Source organism: Lepidochelys kempii, chromosome 7 (genome assembly GCF_965140285.1).
Source record: "Lepidochelys kempii isolate rLepKem1 chromosome 7, rLepKem1.hap1, whole genome shotgun sequence".
Classification (NCBI taxonomy): Eukaryota; Metazoa; Chordata; order Testudines; family Cheloniidae; genus Lepidochelys; species Lepidochelys kempii.
The window spans coordinates 55,991,777-56,018,689 of record NC_136386.1 but is presented as its reverse complement, the minus strand read 5'-3'; the positions used below and the strand labels follow the sequence as shown (position 1 = coordinate 56,018,689).

The 26,913-nt window shown below is 58.2% G+C and overlaps 2 protein-coding genes across 7 annotated transcripts in view; one reads left to right on the top strand and one right to left on the bottom strand.

Annotated features, from left to right (window-relative positions):
- NFKB2 (nuclear factor kappa B subunit 2) overlaps window positions 1-4,965 on the top strand; it is a 31,909-nt gene extending 26,944 nt beyond the window's left edge. For both annotated transcript variants that reach the window (XM_073352942.1, XM_073352943.1), the window contains exons 15-23: window positions 153-267; window positions 715-922; window positions 1,368-1,537; window positions 2,010-2,112; window positions 2,725-2,957; window positions 3,850-3,919; window positions 4,056-4,228; window positions 4,308-4,419; window positions 4,543-4,965. In XM_073352942.1, coding sequence (XP_073209043.1) covers window positions 153-267; window positions 715-922; window positions 1,368-1,537; window positions 2,010-2,112; window positions 2,725-2,957; window positions 3,850-3,919; window positions 4,056-4,228; window positions 4,308-4,419; window positions 4,543-4,682 — 1,324 coding nt within the window. In that variant the 3' untranslated portion in view covers window positions 4,683-4,965. The remainder of the gene's footprint in view (window positions 1-152; window positions 268-714; window positions 923-1,367; window positions 1,538-2,009; window positions 2,113-2,724; window positions 2,958-3,849; window positions 3,920-4,055; window positions 4,229-4,307; window positions 4,420-4,542) is intronic.
- A 391-nt stretch (window positions 4,966-5,356) lies between these two features.
- Window positions 5,357-26,913, bottom strand: part of PSD (pleckstrin and Sec7 domain containing) — a 107,225-nt gene continuing 85,668 nt past the window's right edge. For 4 of the 5 annotated variants that reach the window (XM_073352937.1, XM_073352939.1, XM_073352938.1 and 1 more), the window contains 7 exons: window positions 14,839-14,882; window positions 12,184-12,362; window positions 10,772-10,842; window positions 9,905-10,062; window positions 9,134-9,278; window positions 8,034-8,177; window positions 5,357-7,439 (listed from right to left, as the gene is read on the bottom strand). In XM_073352937.1, coding sequence (XP_073209038.1) covers window positions 7,200-7,439; window positions 8,034-8,177; window positions 9,134-9,278; window positions 9,905-10,062; window positions 10,772-10,842; window positions 12,184-12,362; window positions 14,839-14,882 — 981 coding nt within the window. In that variant the 3' untranslated portion in view covers window positions 5,357-7,199. Of the gene's footprint in view, window positions 7,440-8,033; window positions 8,178-9,133; window positions 9,279-9,904; window positions 10,063-10,771; window positions 10,843-12,183; window positions 12,363-14,552; window positions 14,683-14,838; window positions 14,883-26,913 lie in introns of those variants that run through there. The other variant, XM_073352941.1, reaches the window with a different exon arrangement.

Here is a 26,913-nt window from a genome sequence, read left to right as displayed (position 1 = left end):
GGAGGAACAATGGGAAGGGAGTTTGGGGCTGGGGCATGCATGGGGCCTGGGGAGGGGGCATGCAGCCCAGCTGGGCAGCACAGTGCCGGCTCACCACAGTGAGTGGCCGCTGAGATGCTGCTCTGAGCTCGCCATTCCCTCCCTGCCCACAGGCCTTTGCATCTTGCCATCATCCATGAGCAGACGACTGTGATCGAGCAGCTGATCCAGGTCATCCTCAGCATCCCCAACCAGCAGATCATCAACGTGGCCAACCACTTGCAGCAGGTACAGTGACCCCATCTGCTCCCGAGGCATCTCCCAGGATTCCTGCCATTCCCTGGATGATGAAGGGCTGTTGTGACCCTCTAGCTGGAGCCATCCTCTTCCCATCCCTCTGCTCGCAGAGCATGACCCCAAGCTCCCCAGGCCATGGCAGATACTGCCAGAGGCCTGGCTTGCCAATGCCGGGAGCCCCGTTCTTTCAAGCTGGCTGCCTCTGGGTGTGTCCCCCGGGGGAGGCAGGCTCTTTGGTCTGTAAACCGCGTATCCCAGGTTGGGCTGAAGCACCCCCTGCTTGCTGGAGGGAGATCAGGCTGCGTTGTCGGTGTGGAACGTGTCAGTGGGGAGGGCAGGCTGGGGGCTCCTGCTGTGAGAGCAAAGGGAGTGGGGCTGTCGGCTTGAGAGTATCCCGCTGCTCTTGGCCCCCTGTTGAGCTGGCTGTTCTCCTCCCAGACTCCCTTGCACCTGGCAGTTATCACCAAGCAGCACCAGGTGGTGAGGTTACTGCTGCAGGCCCAGGCAGACCCCACCCTGCTGGATCGCTACGGCAACTCGCTGCTGCACCTGGCACTCCAGACAGGCGATGAGGCCATGCTGAAGACGTTGCTGGGGCACCTGGACTCCTCCGGCCCCTGTCTGCTCAGCACACCCAATTATCATGGTGAGAGGGGACCCCGGGGAGGGGAGAGCTCGGGATGGGATGATACTGAGCAAAGGGCAGACTGGCTCTTAGCAGGGCTCTGCCTCCCAGTGGGCTGGACTTCCAAGAAAGGGCCAGAAGCCCCAAAGCTGGCCTGGATCCTGTAGGTCACTGGTTCAAATCCAGGCTTAGTGGCCTGTGTGAAATGAGATAGGGAGGGTCCCTGCAGCCCACCCCCACCTCACAGAAGTTGCTTGTCCTGGTACATGAACCTCCGAGCCCTTGGCAATGGCCACATGTCTGCATCGCGAAAGGCCCTTGCCAGCGTGGGCCAGAGGCCAAACTCCCTCTGGGGCAGGGCAGGGCTGGGGGAAGCTTGCCCTGCTGGGGGAACACGTCCTCCTTGTGGGGCAAGTTGAGGGGGTGACAGCCCCCTGCTGGTGTTAAAGCTTGCTCCCTGTTCCAGGCTTGCTCCCCGTGCACCTGGCTGTGAGGGTGAAGAGCCTGGCCTGCCTGGACTTGCTGGTGAGGATGGGAGCAGACGTGAATGCCGTGGAGCGGCAAGGTGGCCGGACGCCCCTGCACCTGGCCGTGGAGATGGAGAACCTCAACGTGGCCGGCCACCTGGTTAAGAAGGTACAGGGCAGGGAGCCCTCTAGCTCCAGGGTGTCCTGGAGTGTGTGTGGGGGATGGGGTCAAGGTTCCCAGCTCTGGTCTGCCTGGAGGCTGGGCTCTTGGGATAAGAATGGCAGCTTCCTCGGTTGGGCTGCAGGGGGGCCCATGGTGTTGGTGTGGGATTGGGCAGCGGGTTCAGAAGTGCCCCCAACTGTCTTGTGCTGGCTCGGTTGGTTGCCCTTGGAGCTTGTATGTGGTTTCAGCACATAGGCTGGCGTGCCAGCAGGCCTGCCTGTGTGGCGTGATTGCCTGGCCCTTCTGTGCGGGGCAGGGCTTGTACCTGTCCCCGGGCTCTCTGCTGCCCAGAGAGCACATGGCTGCACTAGACCAACCAGTGTTCCCCCATGGCGCTGCGCCTGGCATGCAGGGGCTGCGACTGTTCTCGGTGCGGTGCTGCTGCCTGTTCCTCATTGGCTCTTGCATTTCTCTCTAGCTGGGAGCGGACGTCAATGCTCGGACGTTTGCTGGAAACACCCCTCTGCACCTGGCTGCAGGCCTGGGCTCCCCCATCCTCACCAAAATGCTCATCAAAGCAGGTAGCTCCTCTTTGCTCCCCTGCACTGGCAATCACAGCAGCCCTTGCTGCTGCCTGCTGGAGCTGTGCTGGGTGCTTTGCAGCATAATGAGGCAGGCTCTTCCCTGGTGCCCCAGTGTCTGGCCCTCCCACCAAGCCACTGCTTCCAGAGGAGGGCTAATGGGTGGGCTCTCTGCTTGTGGTACTGGCCCAGCCAGTGGGAGGTGGCAGATGGAGGCCAGCTGAGGTACAGACAGAAGTGGTAACTCCAGCAGAGGGCGCTCTGTTGGCTGGGCTGGGGGTGACCTCTGGGGCGAATGAGATCTGAAGTGATGCTGTGAGATCCTTCTGCTGCATATGCTGGGCCAGGCCAGTCGCCCCAAATCCTGGCCCAAGGAGGGGGATGTGAAATGGAAGCCGAGGCCTGAAAAGCTAGGCTGCCTAATGGGGGCACTGGGGAGGGCGTGTGAACGACCATCCCTGGACTGAGTCCCAGCCCCACAGTGGAGACGGGTGACTTGAAGGAGGTGTGGGCACTGGGATCTGAGCCAGCCGTGGCCTGGGCAGGTGGGAGGGGCCAAATCCTCTTCTGGGTACCATGCTGTCTGGGCTCTGACTGCACCCCCGTCTCCAGGAGGGGATGTCCTCTGTGAGAACGATGAGCCGGTGAGATCGTCCTCGTCTGAAGCCAGCAGTGACACGGACAGTGGGCCCGAGGAGCAGGAGGCAGACATGGAGCTGGGAGATTCGGACACAGAGCGCACAGATACCAGCACCGCTGCTGAGCACAGAAGCAGGGAGCCTGGCACTCGGGGTGCAAGGCAGCGGCGGAGACACACACCGCTTGACTTAACCAGGAGCCACAAGGTACAGAGCATCAGGGGTTAAACCAGGGGAACTGGAGTCCCAAGAGCATGGGTCTCCCTTGGTGGGTTGGCTTTGGGGAGGGAGCTGCCCTGCGAGGGAGCAGTGCGTCCCAGAGTGCTGGCTGGGCACATAAGTCTGGCAGCTCTGCCATCCCTCCAGCTGCTGAATCCCATCAAAAGAAGCTAAAGGACAAATGTTTCGCTCTTCCGTGGCAGGCATTGGCACCGCGGTGTTGTGTGAGGTGGGGTCCCAGAGACACTCCTGGGATGTGGGGCTCTCTATGAGATGATAGACACGGGTCTGAGGGGCGTATGGCTCTGGGGGCTGGTCTGACCAGAGTTCTGGCGAGGCCAGTGCCAGGTTCCAAGGTGGGTGTTGGGCTCTGTAAGGGCCAGTGCAGGAATGCTGGCCCCCCTGTCAATGGCTGCTTCCCACCCTGAAGGCTGCACCTGCATTCTGTGCAGTAGTGGGTGTTCCTGTTGCCCAGGCCACCTGGGGGCCCTGCGCAGCCCTTGATCCCCATGGAAGCCTCGGGTAGGGGGCTGGTGGCAGAGCTGGGAGTGGGGAGAGGAGTGTTTGCCCTCCAGGCTCCTCTGCACTGCAGCCCCTTGAACCTGCAGCTCTGGCAGGGTGGGGTCCCAGGACCTTCTCCTGGGCCTGTGGTGCTGTCGGGGGCCAGCAGAGCAGCAGCGTGTGGGCTCGCTCCCTGCCTCTGCTCTCCCCCCACACTAGTGCTCCCACTCCCTGCATCTTCTCTGGGGAGTGCTGGAAGCCCCACTCTGCTGGGGGAGCTCAGCCTGCGCTTGTGAGCCCAGTGAGGGAATGGGGGAGGAACAGGCTGTGGGGATGCTTCCGGGACACAGCTCAGGAGTCTTGTATGCGTCTCTCCCAGGTGCGGCAGATCTTGCTGCATGCCTCGCTGCAGGGCCCGGAGTCGGAGCAGCCTGCTGCCCCCAGGCCAGGTGAGCAGCCCCCTCCCTTGCTGGGTTCCCCCTAGTCACACCCCTCCCTTCTGGGGGTTGAGCATGCTGGGATGGCAGCACGGTGTCTGGGCGGGGCTGGGCCCATCGATGGGCTCACGTGTTTCTCCCCATCCAGGGACCACCCTGTCACTCGACAGCAACACCCTGCAGGGCCTGGAGCAGTTACTGAACCAGGACCGCAGCGGCTCGGACTGGACTGAGCTGGCCCAGAGACTGGGCCTGCGCAGCCTGGTGGAGACGTACAAGGACACAGCCTCCCCCAGCGGGAGCCTCCTGCTCAGTTATGAGGTGAGTCCCCCCTGCGGGGAACCCCTCTCCTCTCCTTGGCCCCCTTGCCGAGCCCACTCTCACTGCCTTCTCTCCCCAGCTCGCTGGCGGCAGCCTGGGGGGCTTGATGGAGGCACTGGACTCCATGGGGCTCAGCGAGGGAGTGAGGATGCTTCGCAAAGCGGAGACAGCTGACAAGCTGCAAAGCACAGGTAAGGGCTGGGGCAGGCCCGGGGGCCAGCAGCGCACACCTAGTGTCTCAGACCTCTCCCTAGGGCTGCCGCTCAGGAGGGGCCCGACTGCCCTTGTTACCATGCTGGCTCTTTTCTTTGCAGAGCTCAAGGAGGACAGTGCCTATGGGAGCCAGTCAGTGGAAGAGGAGCAGCCGCCGGCCCCACCGCAGAAATTGCACCCGCTGCCCTCTGCTGAGCTGCTTGGTGAGCCCCCTCACAGCCAGCAGCAGCAGGTGCATTGACCTGCCGGTGCCTCCCTCTGGTCCCGGGGTAGCCCGGCTGTGACTGACACTTTGGAGGGAAAGAGCTGCGGCAGGCTCGGAGCCCCCGCACTGCCCACGGATTGAATACAAGTGCCTCTTGGCCCCAGAATGGGCTGCCCATGCCTCTTCGACTCTCCTCTGGTAGGGCTGGCCGCAGCCTGGCAGGCCCTGCTGTGCAGAACCCAGCCCCCTCTCTGCTCTTATTTAAAGATCCCTCATCAGGTTTCTTGGTTTAGGTGAATAAAGGGTGTGACTCCTAGAATGTTTTCACTGCGGCTCCAGGGTCCTGAGAACACCTACCCCCCTGCACTGGGAGCTAGGGCATGTGTGCTGCTAGGGTCACATCAGCCCTACCTGTGTCCTTTGGTCCCCCTTCCTTTAAGCACAGTTCTCCGCTACTTTGCCCCGCCTCAAGTTTCCCCACTGGTTGTGGCGATAGGGGCCTGCCCATGGACTGCCTGCACCATCATAGCATGGGGGTGGAAGGTAGGGTCCCAGTACCACTCCTGCCACTGACCCTGTGACCCAGGCCAAGTCACAGCACTTCTCTGCATGAGGGGGGATTGGAGACTTGTCTGACAGGGAGATAGATCAGCTGCTCCTGGGCCTGGCAGCCCTTGGCTCAGTGGAAGAACTGACTCCAACCCAGCAGCTTAAGAGCAGGTTTTACTTCAGTAACTGATGGAAGAAGCTGTACAAAGATTTTTTTGCAATAGACTCGAAAGAGCAGAATAAAAAGAGACACATTCGCAGTCGGGGCGAAGGGCAGCCAGGGGGCGTGGCTGTCCTGCTGCCATTGACCAAGGTCCCTGGGTAGGTGCAGTCCTGTTGGCCCCTGGATTTCCCACTGGCTGAGCCTGCACCCTTGTGCTGTAGCTCAGCCCTGAGCTGCAGCTGACCATGCATTGATCCAGCCCCCTGTTGGGGACAGGATCCCCTTGCCCCCAGCCCCAGGCATGCTGCTGGGATGGTTGGCTGCAGCCTGGGCAGGCGAGCTCCTGGGCTAGAGCTCATGCTGATCCCCGCAAGGGAGAGGAGCCTCCAGTAACCACAACAAGCTGGGGACAAAGCTCCTCTTTAGCTCCGGCTTTGTTCCTAGACTGTCCCAGCCCTTCCCCTCTTGCTATTCCTCCAGTTGTCAGGGATGGACAAGGACCTTTAATGCTGGAAAAGGCTTGTGAGAGGCAGGGCCTGGGCGTAACATTCATGGGCACCAGCTCCAGAGCTGCAGCCTCTGAGCCCTTTCAGGTGGGAGGTAGAGGGGCAGGACTAGCATAGCCCCTCCAGCAGAGGGCAGAGAGGAGCCTTCAGGGGACATGGCCAGCAGGCGCAGGTTGAATTCCAGCTCTCAAAATAACCCTGCTCTTCCCTCCTCACCTCACCATGCCCCGAGCTAGGCCAGCTAGGCAACGGGGAAAGCCACCCGTGTCGCCTGTCCACAGTGATCTGCACTATGATGAGCCGAAGGGGCACTGCGTGCTCACGAGACACCACCCTGACACCTCGTTATGGCTTCATGGCTGAGTCAAGGCTTGCTTAGCCTCTTCCTACCCTGCACCATACAGCTGCATCCAGGGCTGGAACGCCGGACTTGGCTGGTGGTTGTTTCCTGTGCCCTGGGGCAACACCACCTCAGGGTGGGAGGGCAGGTGCCAGCTGCTGCCTAAGGGGCACAAGCCAGTCCAGTGGCGCGAGTGGGGCTGTGCAGAACTAGGCAGCTCCTCTGTGCAACACAGAAAATTAGTGCTAGGCTAGTGGCTGCGGGTGGGGCTGGGCCTCCACCCCCCGCAGTCACAGAAAACCTGCAGCAGCTCTAGGAAACAAATGCCTTGGAGAGCTTGGGGTTTGTTTTTACAGTTCCCAAAAAAGCATCAAAATTACCCCCCAAAAACTCCCTGTAAGTCAGCTCAGTCAAGTACTAAAAAGTGCAAAACTGTATCACAAAAACGTTCAAAACCGTAAGAAACCAGCAGATGGGGGAGGGAGGGCATCACAGGGAGCGGCCAGGGCTCTGCCCATCTGGCAGCTTTAAAGAAACTGGCCCCTAGGGTGGCCAGGGCTGCAGTGAGGCTGTATAAAAGGGCCCCCCTTGGGTTGTCTCCCCGAGTCTGTCTCTCCTAGAAACCGTGGTGGGGGGCCTGAGCAGGAGAGCGCTGCTTTGCTTTTTACACTGAAGAATTTAGCTCAGTGGTTGGTTTTTGGTTATTTCCCCACTCTGGAAACTTGCACCCAGTTCCCAGGGAATTGGGGGTCGGGGGGTTAAGTCCTGTAGTGTGAGCCCGGTGGCCAGGGGCTGGAGATGGCATCGCACGGCATGTGTTTCCAATGGAGTCGGTGGAGGGCTCTGGTTCCATGCTGAGCTGGCATGGGCTGGTGCTGGTGGCTGGGTGAGAGCTGTCAGCCCCATGGCTTGTGCCCACGAAGGATGAAGTCATGCAGAGTCTCGTTGGCAAGGGCCCGGCTGCCCCCGGGGCTGGCTGGCAAGGCGCTGCCCGTCTAGGATTTCTGCAGGTTGTTGGTAGTATGGCGGCTGCTGCGCTCCGAGATGTTGCGCTTGACCTTGGTGCCCGTACTAGGTGGCTCCAGGTTGAGGGAGGGGCTGGAGCGGGATTTTTTGAGGCTGTCCTCCTCGCTGATGGCTGCGTCGAACAGCGTGGCCTCGAAGGCCGCCAGGTCCTCGGAGCCGGCTTTCAGCTTGGCGCGCAGCAGCATGGCATAGGTGCCATAGCGTGTTTTCTGTGGGCAAGCAGAGGAGAGGGTGAGAGGCGCAGGGCATAAAGCACTGAGTGCAGCCTCGCAGCTGGGACCTGGAGTTGGCTCTCCCCTGCCTCAGTGGGCGAAGCAGCCATGTGCTTCTCCTCAGCATTTCATACTGGATTGAAAATGCAATGGAACTGCGCCCTTACTGCTGCCTCACTGATCCCGGGGGCGGGGTGCTAGCAATAGGTGCCCACGAGTCTTAGTGTTGCTTGTGCTGAGCCAATTCTCCCCCTTTGGGGGGACTGGCAGCCAGGGCAGAGGTGGGGGGTTGGGGTTGGATGGTGCTAGCTGGCAGGTGGGTCTGTGAGCAGGGAAGGGAGGAGGGCTGTGGAGCAGCCCCATGGCACATTCCCTGAGCTGTTCCCATTGTTCAGCCTGATGATACCACCAGGCAGTGAGATGTCTCAGCAGCCGCTGATCAGCACCTGGGAGTGCTGATGTGGAGCTGGCGGGAGCAGGGACGGCAGGCAGAGCCAGGGAGCAGGGCCACTGCTAGCGGAAGGGCAGAGGGCGCCCCCCCCCCCAGCAGGTGGGCGCCCCCCCCCCCCAGCAGGTGGGCGCCCAGCTCACCTCGAACTCCAGGTACTCCTCCTTCTGCTTCAGTTCCTCACACTCCTTGCCCTTCACCTTCTTCTCGGGCAACGAGGAGCGATGCTCCAGCAGCTCTGCCGCCATAGCCTTGAACTTGGACTCGTGGCTCTTCACCTGCTCCTCCTGGGGCCCAGCAGGACTGTGTTAGTGCCCCTTCCCGAGCAGGCCCTGCTCGCAGCACCCACCCACCCATGTCGCTCTTGGCTGGGACTGCAGCTGGGCACTGTACCACTTGGCTGCGGTGGCTGGCATGCTGGATTAGCCTAAGGGCCCAGCCAGGCCCAGTTCCTGTCTCTGACAGTGTCTGGTAGCAGACCCCTGCAGGGGGCACTTAGGGGATAACCTGCCCCAGGGAATGCTTCGCCCAACCCCCACCAGTCCAGCTCCTGCCATGAAGGTTTGGCTCCCTTCCAAAACTAGGTTCTTTTAGTAGCCTGGGACTGGGCTGAATTGCCCACCTTTTGATTTCATCCAGTGTCCCTGTGTTATGAGCTGGGCGGAGCAGAAGCTCCTGCTCTACCTGCGCTAGGCCAACTAATCAGGATCCCTGCAGCCCTCTCTCCTTCAGCCACAATCCCATGCTTTCCCTTGGAGAGCATCCAGGCCCCTGCTCCTTCTCTAAGCCCCTCCCGTTCCCTGCAGGAGACTGGGCCGTTGCTCTGTGGCATGGCATCAGTATTGTCTGTACGAAGAGGCCCAGGCTTTGAGCACAGCAGTGCACTGAGCAGAGGTCTTCACGGAGCTGTCCCCAGGCACAGCCTGGTCCCTTTCCCGAGCTGACTGTTAATTTGCACAGCTGCTCCAACTTATTCCCTTCTACCTTACCCCTCCACTGTGCACTGTTTGGCATGGCAATGTTGAATTTCACCTGCCATTGTGCTGCGTGTTTCCCTAGTGTGTGTTGGCCCCTCTGCAGCTCCTCTGTCTTCTCCGGCTTTGATTAACTCAAATGATATTGCCTCCCTGCTCGTCCTGGCCACAGACGATTAAACATTCAGCAACCCCAGTCCTAGCTAGCCCTTAGTGCTGCTCCTGCAGCCCCCACCGCTAACACAGTGAGCTGGCTTGTACCCTGTTACCTGGGACAGCCTGGTGGTAGAGCTGGGCAGCAGGGGCCGGCTGAACTTCTTCTGGGACCCGATGGCCGCGGGGAACGGGGGAGCAGAGAACATGGCTGCCACCACGTTGATGCGTGTGATCCAGGAGTGCATCTGTTCTGTATTCCTGTGGGGAAATGCCAAAGCACTAAGCCATGGGTCCAAAGCTGCACCCTCCCTACCCGCCCCCTTCCAGGGATGGTGCCAGCCTCAAGGCTGGAGCCCTGGGAACAGAGGAAGTGCCCTACTGGAACAGAGAAATGGGCCTCCTAGGCCAGCATCTGCCCATGGACCATGGTAACGGCAGATGGTGCACATAACCCCAGCTAGCAGCTGGCTTCTATCGATGCTTGAGTGATGGCCAAGTGGCAGGGGCGCTCCCTACAGTGCAGCGGTGAGGGGGGGCATGGCAAAGGAGTGCTGGCTCTCCTTACTTCACCTTTTCTTCCAGGAGAAGCAGTCGCGGGACTGAAAAGCGTAATGCTGCCCTTGGCCCCACAGGCCCGCTCCCAGCCCTGGGGGTGGTGCTAGACTGGTAACGCTTGCCCAGTGTGATGTCTCTAGCTGGTGCCCCTCAGTACTGCCTGCCTGCCTGGCCTGTGCAGCCAGGAGCTCCCCTGTTGGCCCAGGTTACTCACTTAGGGTGACCACACAGGAAATGTGAAAAATCGGGTTGGGGTGGGGGTGGGGTAATGCCTATATAAGACACAGCCCCAAATATCAAATCGGGACATCTGGTCACCCTGTACTCACTGGGCCTGGAACAGGAAGACCCGCCACTCGGCTGTCCTGAGGTAGAAGACGTTCGGTCTTTTGCTGTAGTCGGATGCCCGCGTGGCTAGCGCGTGGTGAATGCTGATGGCGTTCTTCAGCTCCTCCTCTGCCAGGGGCTTCCCGGGCTTATATTCCTCCTGCAAGGCCAGGCTCTGGTTACAAATGAGTCCTGCTTCTCACAGCCTGCCTTGGTGCTAGGGTCCTGCTCTAGCAGGACAGGGGGAGCTATAGTGGCCCTTGCCACTCCTCCTAGGAGCTCACCATCACCAGGCACAGCAGTGCTAGGCATCAGGGCTACTCCCAGGGTGGTGCATACCAACCTGCCATGAGCTGGCTGTGTCCACGTGTTCCCGGGGTGGGGGGGCGGAGAGGACTGCATGTATGAATGGCCTATGGGAGGCCATTCCTTATGCTGCTAGCCCAGTGGGGGGCACTGCTGCTGCAAATAAAGGCTGCAGTCTCAGGCAGGAGGCCAGCTTGGAGGCTGGCGTGTCCCTCCTCTGCCAAGACCCTGCCGTAATGCCGTCCTACGCTGCAAGGGCCACAGCTCTAACAACTGCCTTGGGGAAGCAGCGCTGCTGCCTTGGCCAGGGATGCCTCACCCTGCCCTGGACCAAAGGCTCACGGCTAGTGCACGGTGTCATGGTGCTTAAATGGAGGCCACGCTCCAGACAGCAGCAAGGATCCCTCCACCTGATCTATCTCTGCAGCAGGGTCCCCCAACCCACCAGGGTAGTGGGGGCAGGGGCAGAAGTCCAGACTGCCTCCCTGTGATTTAGCTGCCTGGCCTGAGTTCAAGCCCTGTCCTGGGGTGGCCAGGCGGGCAGCGGTCTCGCTACACCCTACCTTCTGCAGGTAGAGGATCATTCCCTTCAGGATGGCGTGGAAAGTCTTCCAGCCTCTCTTCCCTCTGGGGGCTGGCAAGGGAGAGAGAAGCAGAGTCAGGGGAAAGTCAGTCCCAAGCGTGAAGTGGCACAGCAAGCTCTGCCAGCGTGAACATCAGCCCACCCAGGGGACGGGCAGCACATCTGAGCTGTGCCCTCCGTGAGAGTCAGCAGCTGGCTGCTGTGGAGGGAGGATCCTGCGTGCTGCCCCCTGGGGCCAGAGGCTGCTGCCAGGCAGCCAGGGCATGGTTCAGTGCTCTCTTTGCTGTGTTTAACCACGGTGCTAGCCGCTCAGAGGAAGCAGAGGCAGGCAGCATTTCCTGCCAGGCGCTGCTACGCCCAGCAGCAGATGCAGCAAATACAGCCAGTTTCTAATCAGATCAAGGAGGCATCAACTGGCCTGGGATTAGGGAGGATTTGGCAGTGGGAAGGTAGCATACTCCTCTGTCGCCGCAGAACTGGGCGGCTCCCTTTGCTGCCCCCCCCATCCCCCAACTAGATTTAATTATCATTGCAACAAGCGAGCAGCCTGCGACCAGTCTCAACCCAGAACGGGGTCTCTGGCTGCTTCCTCCCCCCACCCCCAGGGGTCCAGGCCTGATTAGCACCTTAGACAGAGGAACAGCAAGGTCCTGTTGATGGGGGGAGAGCTGAGCTGTCTCCTTCCGCACACAGCTAAGGCAGGGCGGGGGAAAGGTCTCTCCTGCAACCGGCCCTGCACCTAGCTTCCATTCCCCCTACCCCCAGGTGGCGATGACGTCGGCGTGCGGCGCACTAATGCTATCTCCCAATGGAAGAGAGCCATGCAGCCCCAACACCTGCCGCAGGTCAGGCCCTCAGGTCTGCTCCTCCCAGTACAGATACCACAGCTGCTCTTGCTGAAGGTGGGGTTAGCTCCGACGCTGCTTTAATCTCTGTGGGGGTTCCCGCTGCGGGTGGCTGGGGTGTGCTCAGCGGAGAAGCTGGAAGCACAGGGACAAAAATGAAAACCAAACGGAGTCTTTACTAACTGAAAGGCCCCTGTCCCCCAGGAGCACGGCACGTGGGCGAGTGCGGGAGCTGCAGACAATGGTGCTGCGGGAAGCAGAGATTTGGAGGGCCTGGCTTGCGTGTTTGAAAGTTCCGCTGTAATTTTGCACAAAAGTAGTTTTTAAAATGGACCCACTAAACGGTGGGAGGGGAATGAAGAGGGGTCAGGGCGTGAGCTGGTTCTGAGCCAGGCCTTGTCCCGACCGAAGCCCCTTTGCCACGAGGGCGTGGAGTGGCACTGCATCACTCGTCCCACTGCGACCCTAGTGACTGCAAGGGAGTGGCTCCCCATTGCGAACTGGCTCTGCCCTTAGCACACCCCAGTCCCGCCCCCCAGACACCTACTCTTCTTGCAGTCGGAGTCCGCATGGCTCTTGCGCACCAGCAGGCCGTACTTGTAGGTGGCGATGCTGGGGTCCTGAGAGAAGTCCAGGAAGGGGTTACTGCAGCTGCTGATGCGCTTGATGGATTTGGGGTTGGGGTCGGCCAGCTCAGAGAGCGACTTCCTCAGCTCCTCCTCATCACTGTGGGGCAAACGTTGCAGGGGTTAGTGGCACCAGGGCCAGCCAACACACCACCCAGCCCTCTAGCCAGGTCATGCCAAATGGGGTGGGGTGGAGCCCACGTGGTGGGAGTGCTCCCATTCAAATCACCTCAAGAGAGACACCAACAGCCCCCTCCCTGCCCCTGCGAGCTGTGCCCTAGGCCCCTTCACTGCTCTGCCAGGCTGGTGGTTCTTGCACCACGTCTCTCCGAGGTTAGGGGCTCGATTAGGTCAGTCTCGAGCTGGGCACGGGAGCCCCCTGCCTGCCCCATGGAGGGGAGGTGCCTGGAAGGCCCCTTGGTAGCCAGTGCTCAACTTTGGCTAAAACAGGAGAACGTGCAGGCAACGGGGCCAGGCTGGGGTCTGCTGCGCAGGGAAGGGCCAGTGCCCTGGTGCCTGGCACCGCAGGAGGCCATCTTGGCCTGTGGTGACTGGCTCACATCCCCCTCTGACAGCAAGGAGTGGACAAAGCTCCAGAGAGAAACTCCAGCCCTGGCTCTGACACCCTCAGGGGAGCAGGGGGCAACGCAGAGCCCCAGCCCACTGTGCGCTTGGTTGAGGAGATGTTGGGCTCCAGAGGGACGGGCACCCAGTTAGGAACCTAGCCACAGGCACTGGGAGGGGCTGTGGGACATCACGAGCCAGCCCTGCAGATCCCTTCAGCCCTGTGGGCTGGGGGGGTGGGGGAGAGGGGCAGGAAGGGGAGTGCATATGCGGGTGGGAGGCGGGCACGCTGTATGCGGAAGGCAGCTGACAGCCAGCTGGCGAGGGAGGTGGGCCCTTGCTCACATGCTCGCAGCCTGTGAATCATGCTCCCTGCTGGGCTCTGGACTCCTTGGTGCCGCTCTCCCAGTGCAAAAATGTGGGAGCCCCACTCTGCCACCTCCCCTCTTCCTCACAAACACAGCGCTGCTAATTAAACCCCTCCGCAGCTGCTGGCCGTCTCCATGGCAGCTGCATCGGCTCAGAGCCTGGATTACGTGAGCTCCCCGCGACGCGACTGCTGCCAGTTATGGGGACGGCAGCTGTGGGCGGGGGGCATGGCCCCTCCATTGAACTGGCTGGCTAGGCACTAGGACCCTACCCTGAGCCCCTCCCAGCCCTGGGAAAGGGGGCCACTTCCCTGTCATAGCCATGACTTCTTTCTCCTCCCCCAATTCTATAGCCCCAGCCCGAGCAGACCCTGCCCAGCGAGGCTCTCCCAGCCCATTCCCCTGCTGCTCCCTGCCCCACTGTGGTTCTTCTCCACCCTGGCCTCTTCCAGGCACGAGGTAAGGGGCTGGGCCATAGCCAGGTCCAGGTTGCAGGCAGACTGGGCAAGAGGGGAGGGCCTTGGGAACTGGCTCTGCCCAGGAGTCCCCCCACTCCAAGTCCCTCCAGAGCTCCCCCTGCAGATCTCCTCAAGTCCTTAGGAACAGGCCAGTTCTGCAGGTGCACAGACTCCCCAGGCTGGCAGCTCTGAAAATCTTGCTCCCTAGTCTACCCCTCATCTACACTGTGCAGACCTGGCCAGGGCTACTCCCCCGCTTAGCCTGGAAGAGCCCTCTTTCCCCTGTTATGCCCAAGCAGACCATCAATGGCTCTCATCTTATACAGGCTTTGTCCCTCCTGGCCTGGTCCAACAGTCTGGACTACTCTCTGCTATGAGTGACCCAGTGTAGATCCAGGCAGGGGGAATCCCACTGCACCCCAACAGCTGGCTAGGTCGGCTCACAATCCGCCTAGCCTACCTCCAAGCTACACCTGCCTCCCTGGGTGGGGCTATTCCACCACCCTGGTTATAGCTGTGTAAATCCTGCCTCAGCTACTCCCCAATGCTGCTGCCTGCAGAGCTCCTACTCCACACCTCAGGCCTGCCCAGATCCTGCCCAGGTTATTTCCCTCTTTGGGCCTTCCTGGGTCTCCCAGTCCCTGAGCTCGTCCTTCCAGCTGTTAGCTGGGCCTAGTCTGACTTGCTTTGCTATACAGCTTCCAGCTGGGTGAAAAGCTGGGACCCTTCCTTTCCCGCCTTTGGACAGCCCGAGTCTAGTCTATGTTCAATTCCCCCCCATTGCTTTTTGCTGCCCTATCAGGCCCCTCTGTACATCACTCCTGTTCCTGGGCAGCAAGCTCTCCAGCACATGCAGTAGCTGCACTCTTCCTCACCTAGGCTGGAGCCAGAGCCCGGAGAGATCACGCGGCATCTTCTCATGGACTTTGCTGGGCTCTGGCCCCTCTTGGAGGCAATCTGCCCTCTAGGTCACACCTGCCACCCTCCTGGCTGGCCTGGCCCGCAGGGAGAGGTGGGGATGGTTTGGATCCTATGAACAAAGCAATGAGGAGGAGAGAAACTAGCGTCTGAAGGATTCATCTAACGGGGGCCATGTGTCCGCGCTGCATGGAGCTCTCGGGCCAGAGCCCCCCAAGCCCCATCTAGCCAGTGAGAGAGGCTGGCCCATGGCCGGGGCGCTACTCACATGGCCCACTGCAACTTCTCATTCTTGATGGAGCTGTACAAAGCCTGGGGAGACAAGAGAACAACGGTCAGTGGGGGCCAATGCTTGCTACGCTACCCTGAGTGGGGCCTGTCACTCCCTCCACACTGGCACCCACAGGGGTGGGGCAGTCAGGGGTAGGTGTGGGTGCCTCCCTGAGGCCAGAAGGGGGACGGGTGAGGACGAGAGAGTTGTGTGTTTTCTTCACAAGCCAAAGCAGCTGCATTCACCTCCCGAATATGCGGGAGAGGACGGTGCCCATGGCACACTGGGATGGGCCGATGGGAAGCAGGGAGCTGGGGTGGGAAGCTCCCTGCCTGGAACCGGTGCGGAGGGTGTAAGGAGGGATGGGCAACTCTGAGGCTCAGGCCAGAAGCAGGGCTATGACTGAGGGAGTGCTGGAGAGGCCCTGGACATCTCTGTGAGAGCTGGGGATCAGTAAAGGGACAAGCGGGGCCAGGCTGAGCGAGGAGTGGGCAGAAATCCCATGCGGCAGCGAGGGTGAGCTGTGAAAGGCTAGGAAAAGGAAGGCAGCTGCCATTGGACAGGCAGAGGATACAAACAGAATGGGGCAGCTGGGGGCAGCCTGTACCCCAGCACCTCCTACTGGACAGCAGGGAAAACTGCACATTGAACAAATCCAGCAGCCGCGAGGCGGGGAGGAGAAAATGGCCGTGAGCTGAGGTTCTGTAATGCCTCCACCCCAGCCACACACATTCTCCATACCACAGGGTGGTCTAATAAAGGGGTTACACACAGGGGGCTGGTAGGCTACATGGGATCAGGAGTAAACAAAATCTCTGGGGAAAATGCAGCGAGTGAAGCCGCCTGAATCCCTCTGGGAAGGGGCCTGGTGAAGAGCTGCGGGGCAGAGAATGGAAAGAAGAGGTACATGCGGCAGGCTCAGAAGCAGGGGGAAGCTACACTGCACTACAGGGATGGATCATGCACACTGGACACACCTCCTTTTTGTAAGCCACACCCACTGCTTGGCCCCTAACCAGAGTGGGGTGTGCTGCAGCTGTGTCCCTAGTGCTCCGTGAGCAGTGGCAGAGTCACACACACACGAGTTTCAGGGGACTAGGTACCTTCTCCTTGGCTGCACTGCCCACGTTACTGCTAGGGTAGCACCTACTGATCACGCCTGGGTGCCATGCCAGATTTTGCCGCTGACTCACTGTGTAGCCATGGACAGGTCGCTTCCCCTGCACATCCCCATCTGTACTATGGTGCACTGACCTACTTGGGAGGGTGGCGGTGAGGTCTAATTAATGTTTTGCAAGCGCTTTGAAGATGAAAACCACTACAGATGTGCCAAGGCCGACTCCACTGGGCTTTCCCTCCTTCTCGTGGCTTGCGTTCTTCTGAAAACTCGCTGGCCCAGAGGTTCGGGGCTCACATTTGCATGCACGTTCCTGGGCAGACCTATGCGAGTAGCCGTACAGGACATTGATATCGTGGCAGCACCCCGAGGCCCCAATCCCTGCACAATGGAACCCCCGTTGTGCTAGGCACTGTACAAACAGAAAAGACCCAATCCCTGTCCTGCAAGCACTGTGGCCAACCCCAGTCATTAGCCAGGCCTCCCTAAATACCCAGCTTGGGCACACGGCCAGCATAGTGCACATTGCCCTCATGCACAATGGTGCTCACCTGGGTGAATAGCTCCTATGTATCACAGCCCCAGCACCGCCGTGTCATACCCAGGCTGTAAATCAGTACAGTCGGCAATAGCCAGCTTTTGGGGATCCTAGTCTGCTGGGGGTGGGGGGAAGGTTTGACATCACTCAAACCCTAGGCACATAGCAAGGGAGGCCCTTTGGAGCCTCTTTGGGGCAGGGACTGTCTCTCTGTTCTGTGCTTTAACACACAGCACAATGGGATTCTGGGCTGTGATGGGGGTTCCCGGGTGCTACTGTAACACAAATTATGGCTCTCATGACAGTTAGAGGGGAAACATAACAGCACTCAGGGCAAGCAAAGGCTCCTCCTGGCCTTGCAGGTCCTGTAGGATGGGCTTCCCTGGGGTGTTAACCTTTTCTGGTACCCCTACCCACAGATTTTGGGCTGTGCCGTAATACCTACTTGGGCTGTGACAGCTTCCCAACTCCTGCCCTGAGCCTGGTGGGGCCTTGGCAGGACTTTGGGAGCTCACCAAGTTGTGGCAGGCCAGTGGGGGAGGGACGATTCACCCCCACTCCCTGAGTCAGCAGTGAATCAATGCCCCTGAATGGTGTTGGGGAAGGCACCATGATGCTGTTGTTCAGATGTGTGTGTTAAAGATCCGAGTGCATTTTCTAAGCAATATGGATGGGAATGTTGGGGCCAAATTCCAGTCTGGGTAGCTAACATTCTGCCTCCCTAAACTGCTCCCTAAACTTCACTTCTGGCCCCAACTCTTCGGGAGCTTTGCCAATGAAGAATGCATGTTAGTGTCTGCATTTCACTGGGAAAGACACACTTCATATACAGAGAGATTCTTTTATACAGGGCCAAAGCCTCAAGTCCTCCTTCAGCTTTTACTCAGGTACAAGCCCCCGATTCAGCCAGCATCTGGACTATGTAAAATCTGAGTATGGATTTCAGGGTTTGGGCTACTGGTTGGGATCCTTGGTGCTGAATGGCTCTATAGAAAAGTACATAAGTGTCCTTCCAGCCCATCTTCACACAGCCTGAACATCAGACACCATTCAGCCAGCCATTTATAATGTGGAAGGAGAACAGTGCCTCTTTCTGACAGAGCTGCACCACCATGGGAAGGAACCTGGAATACTTGTCTGGGGATCTGTCTCCAATGGCATCCTCGCAGGGCCAGGCCAAAGCCAGCTCTGCCCAAGCAAGGTGCACTGAGCTCACAGAAGTTCATCTAAGAAGGCCCAGGCTTGAGGTCCATAATTTACTGACCAATGGATTTGCTGGTGAAATCAATGTAGGTTTGATTTTTTTTTCGATGAGGTAAGAAGCCACCCCCATCGCACCTCTGAGAGAAGCTCTATGTAGGCAGAGAATTGAACCCAGCCTCAGTAGGAAAGGCATTCCCTGAAAAGAGACTAGGATCATGTTCAGATGGACCTGGGTCCAACCACCCACAGCGCTCTAGAGAAGTTCAGATCTGGTTATTATCAAGGGAATGAGAAGCTGAGGTACATTAAGCAGCCATCTGCTGGAATTTCGGCAGCAAGACAACTAAAGGACAACGATGCAGAGCCAGACTCAAGGAGGACAATCCAGTCATGGAGGGAAGAAGCAGACCTAGCTATCTAAGGAGAGGAGCTGATGGCAATGAATCTGCCATAGGTAAGGAGAGGAAAGGCTCCTTGTGCAGTGTTGCAGTATTGAGCTGGGAGATGCTAAAAACCCTGGAGAGAAACAACAAAGAGATTTGGAAAAAGCACAAGAAGGAGACCAGGAGTACAGCAAGTGCCTGCACAGCTCCATACAAGATGTAGGGAATTGTAACATGGGCCAGAAAGGTGCTCTGAGAGGGAGTGGAATGTGAACTCAGGCGGTTGATGGCAGAGCAATGCTGAGAGATTGCATGGGCCTCAAGTGATGAAGGAAGTGAGATACATATCAACTAACCAGGAAGAATTTTGGGTAAATTCATCCAGCTGGAGATTTGAAGTGTTTTGGAGATGACTGGGGATGCTCTAACCACAGCCCTCTAAAGGGCTGAGAAGAAGACTTCTGCTCCAAGAGAAGCAGCAGAGCAACAGCTGCACCCTGAAAACTCAGAACAAGATGGACATCTGCACAGCTCTGGAGAACAACCCACCAGAGCTGAACTGTGCAACCGTCGGGGCTCCAGGACAGTCTGGGAACACTTTAAAGGACTAACAGCTTTATGGATTCAGAAGGAACGGCTCTGTTACATACACTGCATGCATCACAAGGAGCTGCTGAGCCAGAAAAAGTGCATGCGCGGGGCGGGGGGGGGGGTGTCAGCATGGTGAACTGGGCTGGAGAAGACTAGGAGCTCCGCATGGAGAGAGGATGGAAAGGCATACAGTTTCGCTGTCCCATGCAGTTAGGGAACATTAACAAACAGGAGTGCTTGGGACACCGGGACCGGAATATAGAGTTTTTCACCTCCACTGAAATCCTGCCATTACTAGAATAAAAGCTGCCCCCAGCTGATAGCTGCCTGGTGTCCAGTAGGAAATGAATCCGGGGGTCTCAGTCCAACCTCAAAGATTCGTGGTGGACCACAACTGGTGTCCCAGTTTCCCTGCTCTCCTGGTGTGTCCTGCTGCCTGTCTGTACATTCTTTCGAGCAAAGATTTGGGCAGGGCTGAGCCCATTGCTGGGGCTTCAAGAATCACTCCTAACTCCCCTTGTTAGCTGTCTCAGCAGAGGACAGGGAGACTGAATCCCCAGCCCATGCCTGGGGTGGGACGTGGTTCTTCAGGGAGGAGATGGCAGGAGTGAAACTTGCCTTGCTTCTATCCAGGCTTTACCTGTTCTGGGGATAGACTGAGGGCTCTAGTCCCCAGGGGCTGTCAGTCTAGCTCTAAACTCCTCCACAAAAGGAAGTTTTTGGTGGTGCTGGCCCTTTAACAGGTTGGGGCCTCAAGGTTCTTGCCTCCTGGCAGGTGCTATTAATCACAGCCAAGGCTGAATTCTGCTTTGCTTTGTGCCCTGGATGGAAGGGGAGCGTGTGACGAGAGGGAGAGAGGACATGCTGCTGTGCGTATAAACAGGGCACTGCTGGTTATTGGCTCAAGGAGAGGGATAGCTCAGTGGTTTGAGCATTGGACTGCTAAACCCAGGGTTGTGAGTTCAATCCTTGAGGGGGCCATTTAGGGATCTGGGGCAAAAATTGGGGATTGGTCCTGCTTTGAGCAGGGGGTTGGACTACATGACCTCCTGAGATCCCTTCCAACCTTGATATTCTATGAGACTGCACAAGAGACAGCAAGGAGGAGACCAAGCATAGCTGCAGGTGGGGACCACACTGAGCAGCTACTGTGCTTAAGTATCAGCCTGTTGACTCCTGCAGCCAATCAGGTGGCTAAAGCAATCAGACATTCCTCTTCACCCTGCCCCTGCAGAGATGGATAAATCTGTGCCCTCTGGCTACAGGGACTTGTGACATCAGTATAGGGTATGAGCTCACTGCAGCAGCAGCAGCAGCAAGCAGAGGGGGAATGTGGGCTGCGAGGGGGACAGCTCTTACCCTGACACACATACACATGCAGGGAGAGAAGCTGGCTGTCCTGTCCTGCCCACCCCCTACCCCCCTTCTTCCTATTGCTATCACTGGCCCACAACTGTGGGAAGATTTTCTGCTGCAAGTGGCCTAGGGTAAAGCCATCCATGTGCAGGAACAGAGAGTTCCTAAGCAGCTCTCACAGCCACAGATCTCAGTGCACTGTACATTTTACAGACAGGGAACTGGTCCCACCACAGGGCACAGGCAGAGCGGAGCACTGAAACCAGGGCTTCAATCTTTTCATCAGACACTTGGCTAGAGCATTAATCAATGCATCTGAAAGAATTAACCCCTTCCCAGGCCTCGGAGATTGGTTACACAGGTCTCCTACTCGGAGAAGGCTCAAATAGCCTATGGCTTAGTGTGATGGTGTCTGAGATCAGGAACATGCCACTAGGGGTAGGTCACAGGTCTCTGAGCCTGTTTGTGCCAGAGCCCTATGGGACCATCACCATCCCAGTCACAGCCCATGGGCTATTTTGTACAGGAAAAGTGTCCTCCCTGCAGAGATTCCTCTTTGTCTCTGTGCCCGGGGGCATCTCACCATGAGAGCTCAACCCTGCGCTTTTCCCATCTCCACCTTCACAAGGACCTGAGCTTAGCCATGAGCTACATTGCAAGGTGCCTCCCTAAGCCACCAAGAGCCCTTTGCATTCTGCCCTTGGCTTGGCTAAGCTGAAGACAACTTCTGTATTGGTTCAGTGTGAGCCACCCTCTGTGCAGAGATTTGGGGCCGGGGGGTGGGGGGGAATGACTCTCTCATCTCTACCTGCCCTGGCCTGTCAAGTCTCTTCCCTACACCCCTCATTCCACCTCCAGTCCATTCCCTTACTCATGTTCACCGGGAGGCCTTGCACGTGCTATACAGTGCTGCTCTGCAGTTGTGAGAAATCCTGGCTCTCCTCTGCAGCAGCTGGGGAACCACCAACCCTATTCCAAGCTCTTGTTTCCCTTCTGCTCCCCATGCTACTGACATCTCAGTGAGGGAAGTACACTCCTCCTCCACCCCATGTGAACATACATGGGTACACACATATGCAGCAGATGTGTGTGAATGTGGCTTGGGACAGCATGCATGGCCCCATCCTGCCACACACACACACACACACACACACACATGCCCTGTGGTGTCCATAGCTCCCAACCTGCAGTGGCTGCAATGCTAGCTGTCATACCAGCATCAGCTTTTGAAGAGGGCTAGGAATTGCATCCCCATCCCAATGCTCCCAGGACCCTTCCCCTTCTAGTGCCTTGATACTGCAGGCTGTAACATCAGCAGCGTGTAGGAGGCAAAGAGCGGAGGATTTCTGAGCCAGGTGGCCCTAGTGCGTGGTTACATCTCAGTGTGTCACAACGTGACGTGGATGCAGCCTGCCCCAATGCTGTGTTGTGCTATGACGGGATGTGTCATTGCCAGGCCGTGCTCATGGTGGGATCTCCCCATCTTCTTCCCCTCCCTGGGCCCAGCTTGGCACTATTCTGGGGGTCTTCTCCTGAGGCTGCTGCTCTGTAGGAAGGCTTCTCCCCCTGCTTTGGCAAGGGGCAGTGCCTCTTTGCTCCTCCTCACCCAGCATGCCCCTCTACCAGAGTCCAGGACTAAACTCAAAGGAGCACATCCAAAGCAGGTGTAAATCAGGGTTTCTCCACTGAAATCAATACCTACTTACACCAGGCAAGCACCTGGCCCAAAATCTCCCTCTCTTCACCTAGTGGGCTAAGGAAACCCATCCACCTTTCCAGACCAAATTGCAAGTTGCACAGGAACCTGAACCCCCCAGTCCTGTTGAGCCCATGGTGGGCTCTCTCCCCATTCTTCCTGCCGTGCGGGGGTCCTGATTGGCATGACGCACCTGGATCTAAGACGAAGACTGCAGGGACAGTCCTGCGTACCCTGGCCCTGATCCTGCTTGCAGGGTGTTTTAAAGAAAAGGTGGTTGTCAAGCCAGCATGAGGCTGCACACAGTGGTGCAATGTCACGCTGTCGTTACATAGAGCCATGGGACTGGCACTGCCAGGAGGCCAGGCCTGGATCCCAAACCCCCGTCTCCGCAGAACATGGGCGGGCAGGTTTTGAAGTGCCCCCTTAGCCTTTCTGCTTCTAACTGCAGCCACCGGGAAGGGAGTTGAAAAGAAAGGCGAGTCCCAAGAGGCCCGTCTCAGATTTAATGAAGACTGGAGCTTTCATCTGGTGGTGGAACAGAACTGCCCCTAGGTTAGAGCGGCTCCAGCGTGGCAGGCTGGGCTCTGCTGTCAAGTCTGGGGATCATTAAAACCCTGTTTTCCTCTTCCACCGAGCAAGGGTGGGTGCGTGGAGGGAGGGAGGGGAGTGCGCTCTTGGCTTCTAGCTGCCTGCCCTGCGCACACCCCGCTGTGTAGCCGGCTGGGGCTGAGCGCAGGGGGCTGTCCGGGCGCGCAGGGTGCGAGCGCACGGTGATGGGTGTGTGGCTGTGATGGACCGGGGGGTCGCACACAGGACCCGAAGCGTGCGCTCCTTTCTCCCGGGGAAAGGCTGGGGGGTCACAGACGAGTCTAAGCTGCCGTTTCAAGGGGGTTCAAGCTTTCTCTGCCCCGGGTGAGGAGCGGGCCCCCTCCGCCAACTCCCGCCCGACGGCGGCCCCCACCGCAGCCCGAACTCTCCCCCGGGAGCCGGCGGCGGCGGTGCCCCCAGCCCTTACCGGTTTCTTCTTCCTGCGGCTCTGCAGGCGGCTGACCACCAGGTCGGTGTAGAGCACGGGCTTGAGCGTGCGGGAGCGCTGGGGCCAGCCGTAGCAGAAGGTCTCCACGCCCCGGTAATTCCGGCCGTAGCGCACGGAGCACATGGAGCGGGACCGCATGCGCCCGGCGCTGCTGTTGATGCTGTTCACGCCGATCATCCTGCCGGCCGCGATGGCCCCCGGGCAGCCGGCCGGCGCGGGGCTGGGCTCGCCGGCAGCCTGTTGAAGCGGCCCTGGCTGCGCGCCGCCAAGGAGCGCGCTCCGTGCCGCAGCCGCAGGCCGTGCGCGCAATGGCGAGGGCGCTCGGCTGGCAGGGGAGCGCAATTCCCCTCGCAGCAGCCAGCCAATGGCTCCCCGGCCAGGCGCTGGGATGGAGGGGGGGGGGCCCGGCACGCTCAGGGACGCAGGGAGCGAGCGATGGAGGGGGCCCGGCAGCGGGGAAAGGGGAGCGCAGCCAGCCAGCAGGGTGGAGAGAGGAGACGGGCAATGGGGGAGCTTCTGAGAAATGAGAAGGGAGAGGGCAGATACGGAGAGCAGGGGGTGAGGCGAGTTGGGGGCGAGAGTGATGGGGGAGAGGAAGGAATGGGCTGAGGGAGAGGAGGGTGGAAGAGATGGAGGGGTCAGGAACTGGGGGGGGGGTGAGCGCACCCCCCAAAGTACTGAGGGTGGTGAGGGGCTGGAGGAGAGGAAGGAGGCTAGAAGCCAGGAGCGGTGGCAGAAAAGGGGTAAAGGGCGAGGGAGAGGATGTGTGAACAAAGGAGGCGATGGGGCTGGAGAGCAGGAGGGCAGGGAAAAGCTGGAGGGAATGGGACAGGTCTGGTTAGGCTACAAGGCCAGGCTCCCTGGTGAAGCCAGATGGCACAAGTCAGGGAGGTGCTGCACACCAGAAGTGGCTGCACAGCAAGGGTGGGAGAGGCACTCACTAAGCTGGAAAGCACCATATCCTTTGGGGGATGAATGACTCTAGAAATGGGGATGTCCTTTCTCAGAGCGGTGCGGCTGGTGTCCAAGTCCTGGCCTGAAACCCTGTGATTGGAGGCCTGGAATTTTCACAGGGTCTTTCATGTGGAGTAATGTCTCCTCTTTCTGGGTGTCTCTCTGCAGGGAGAGCATTCAGCAAGCCTGGGACTCACCCCCCCGTGATCAGAGCCGGCGAGGATTGTCATCATGCTGTCCAAGCTTGACAGTGCCGCTTCAGAGAGAAGACGCCATCAGAGGCAGGGCCATTATCCATGACACTGACACTCTCTGCTCTTAAAGGTCAGCTCCACTCTTGAGACATATGGGCAGGGCCTTGTGTACCCAAGGGCTTGGACATGATGCATTGGTGGCTGACGATGAGCTCGAGCCAGCAGCAGCCAGGCACTTCAGGCTGCCCCTGCCATGGCTGCTCGGTTCAGCTGGCCCTGCTGCTCTTCTCACACTGCTGCTCCACACACAGATTTGCCAGCATTTGCTGCCAAAGATGGCACCTGGTGCACTGACCATGGCAGTGGCCACAGTGGGTCCAATCACTAGGATTCTCAAAGGGAGCGTGCCACCCAACTCCCAAGGAATTTCAACGGGAGTTAAGCCGTTAACTCCCCAAGGCGCCTTTGAAAATCCCTCCTTAACTTCCATGGGTAAGGGGGGTTGGCCAGGCACTGGCAAAGGCTATGGAGTGCATCCCTTCTCACCCAGAGGGAGGGATGGGATAAGGAAGAGATGGGGAGACCCAGGTTGGCAGATGTAACTAGGGATTTTTGCCAGTCTCAACTTGAGATGCTTTAAAAGGGCATCTGCTGAGCACTTGTCTTCTGAAAACCAGGCGCTAGTCACTTGGATGTCCTGGCCAGAGCCCTTATGCAATACTATACAGGGCACGTCAAGCCATACTTTTTGTATACCACCAGTCACTGCGATATCTAGGCACTAAAATATATTGACCAAAAAAGGGCATAACATTCCAACTCAACGCAAGCGTCATGCCTCCCTTCCCAGGGTTCAGTCACTCGCCTTGACCTTTATATTGTACAGATACATGGTGTCAACTCCTGTCATCGCTGAGATCAGTACTGGCCTTTGCTCACAAGGGCCACAGGCGAAAACATTCTGATCACATCTAGAAGGGTGGTCTGTAGTCTAGCCAGCACCGACCATAGCCCCGGGTCTCATACCACGTGGGTCTCATTTCTGTACCTCCGAGGAGGATAATTGGAGTTCCACCATGGAGCACACAGCTCCTGCACCTAGCCTGCACTGCTAAACAAGCTTACTGAGCAACAACCAGCCTCCTTAAGTTCTCTTCTCTCTACCTGCAGGCCACGCTACCATAGGCTTCGATCTCAAAAGCCCAGTGGGGTCAGGACAAGCCTAGGGATGACGAAGGCTGCTCCCTGAAGGCGCGGTGGGTGATTTAGTGGGGGGCGGGAGTGTTCTTTTGAGACAGCACTAAATCAGTGCTTCAGCTACACTACTGCTGGCTGGCTTCCAGGTGAGACGTAAGACTGAAGCCCTTGTCGCTGAGCCTAGGTCCTCAAAGGTATTTGGGTGCCTAACTCCCATGGCACTAGGCTCTATTTCTTGGTTAACTATATATTTGAGCAAACACGTTCTGGCTCCTTCAATCCCCCCTGCAGTTTTCATTGGCTATGGTACTCTGCTTTACTTCCTCCCCTAAACTGTTGTTGTGGTTAAACAGCTGCCACATTCCACCCCAGAGGGGCTGCAATTCAGTGATGGGTAAAGTGATTCATTTTATATATAGAGAGAAATACAGCAAGCAGGAGAGTATCTCATTTGAAAGTGCTTGGGGATCCAGCTGTTTTGGCAGAACCCCTACATGCAGGCACAATATTAGGAGCTGGAACTTGTCATGTCTCTGTTCTGCTCTAAGCAACTTGCACTGGGGGCATATGACAGGCTCCCAGGCCCCTTTGGATCCATTATGAGAACTGACTTAACCAGACTGGAGGGATCAAGGAATGGCTCTGATCACCCATTAGGACACCTGTAATGCTGAAGGGATTATACAGGTTCTTGGGAATTCTATGCTGGGGAGCTTCAGGTTAGAGCTGACAGCCAGAGCAGGGCAGGGAATCCAAAATACATGAGCCCAGTCCAACGGGGCCCAAGCAGCACCCCCCTAACCCATTGGAGACCTTAGGAACAGTGAACAAAACACTGCAAATGGCTGCACCAGTTGTGCCCCTCAATTAGCGAAAGGCTTCTGCCATGTTTCTGTGCAGGAGCCAGCGCTCCTATAGCCGAGGTTACAAACACGTTACCATGAACATGCCCTGGGAGGTAGAGCTTTTCAGCTGCACATTGCAGATGAGGAAACTGAAGCACAGAGGGCCTAAAGACCACATTTCGCCATCGGTATCATGCAGGCAAGCGCCATTGATTTCAGTGTGCGCTGAGCGCATGTAGCCAAGGTGACTGGGCTCAGGTCTGTGTCCAGCTGCCTGCACGCAAAGGGAGCAGGGAATCTGCCCAGCGTAGGGGGCGTGCCTGGGACAGGAGCATGGCCAAGGCATTTCTGCACTCCACCAATCCCCAGCAGGCAGATGGCCCCATGGGGCCATAGCCAGCTGGGCACACTTCAGAGCAGCTGCCGGCCTTCTATCTAGCTACAAAGAACTCCCCACCTCAGTTGTACAGAAGAGGTACTTGGCACAGTAGACCACACAACCACCCTTCCTCCCATGGTAAAGAAAACTAACAACCAAGAGGCAAGGGGTACATTGACGGGCTGGCTGAACCACTGGTGAAGAGATAGGAAATAGATGTAATAAAGAGCAGCTTCTCCTTGTGCAGAGATGCTAAGAGCTGGTCTCCAGGGAGTCTGTATGAGGGTGAGTGTTATGTAATCCATGTCGGTGAGGAGGGGACCAGCAAGAAGGGGGAATTTCCCAACGAGACATGTTTGGCATAGTGAACACCAGAGAAGACTGCAGGAGACGGGGGGAACCGGGCAGCACTTGACTGCAGAAGTCATTGAGCACATGGCAAAAGTAAGCATTATCCACTGATGGGGCTTTGGGCACATGGATCCTCAGCGGGCAAAGATGCAGGGGTCCTCATGGACTGCAGAAGAGAGTATGCTAGTGGGATTAGCGAGAGGGAGGGGAAAGGGTTTTGTGGTTAAGG